Raw genomic sequence first — 781 nt, forward strand, 5'->3', positions numbered from 1 at the left:
TGGGCCATTGCGCCTCCACACTATAATTGTATTATAATATTATATTGTTATGTTTTCTGATCTTTTATTTCAATATTATTATACAACAAATCAAGGTGGCATAGTTGCATGTTGTTTGTCATTATGTTTCAGAGCTCAAATTCAGCAAAGGTCAACTTTGCTTTTCATCCTTTCAGCATCAATAAAATAAGTACCAGGTGAGTACTAGGGCTGATGTAATTGCCTGATCCCATTTCCTGAAATTGCTGACCATATGCCCAAATTTGAAACCAGTATTATTATTATAACAATATATCATTACTACAGCATCGTATTCTCTGTGGTTATTTCAGCCCCACAAGCTATAGTGTCCAATCCAACAGCAGGATTAATTGAGGCAACAACAGTGGCCATCACCTTTGATGGGGTTGACCCTAATTCACTCCTCATCCGTGGCAAATTCAATGGATATAAGGTAAGTTAGTTTTATCTTAACTTTTGAGAATTTTTTCCTTGTTATTTGTGGATTGGATCATCATCATCATCATCATCATCATCATCATCGTTTAACGTCCGCTTTCCATGCTAGCATGGGTTGGACGATTTGACTGAGGACTGGTGAAACCAGATGGCTACACCAGGCTCCAATCTGATTTGGCAGAGTTTCTACAGCTGGATGCCCTTCCTAACGCCAACCACTCAGAGAGTGTAGTGGGTGCTTTTATGTGTCGCCCGCATGAAGGCCAGTCAGGCGGTACTGGCAACAGCCATACTCAAAATGGTGTATTTTATGTGCCACCTG

General features: G+C 40.1%; 1 protein-coding gene across 1 annotated transcript in view; it reads left to right on the forward strand.

Annotated features, from left to right (window-relative positions):
- The window catches only part of LOC106873413 (neuroglian), a 72,055-nt gene that overhangs the window by 38,723 nt on the left and 32,551 nt on the right, over positions 1–781 (forward strand). The window contains exon 15 of the mRNA XM_052977832.1: positions 333–454. Within this exon, the coding sequence (XP_052833792.1) occupies positions 333–454 (122 nt within the window). The remainder of the gene's footprint in view (positions 1–332; positions 455–781) is intronic.

Source organism: Octopus bimaculoides, chromosome 29 (assembly GCF_001194135.2).
Source record: "Octopus bimaculoides isolate UCB-OBI-ISO-001 chromosome 29, ASM119413v2, whole genome shotgun sequence".
Classification (NCBI taxonomy): Eukaryota; Metazoa; Mollusca; class Cephalopoda; order Octopoda; family Octopodidae; genus Octopus; species Octopus bimaculoides.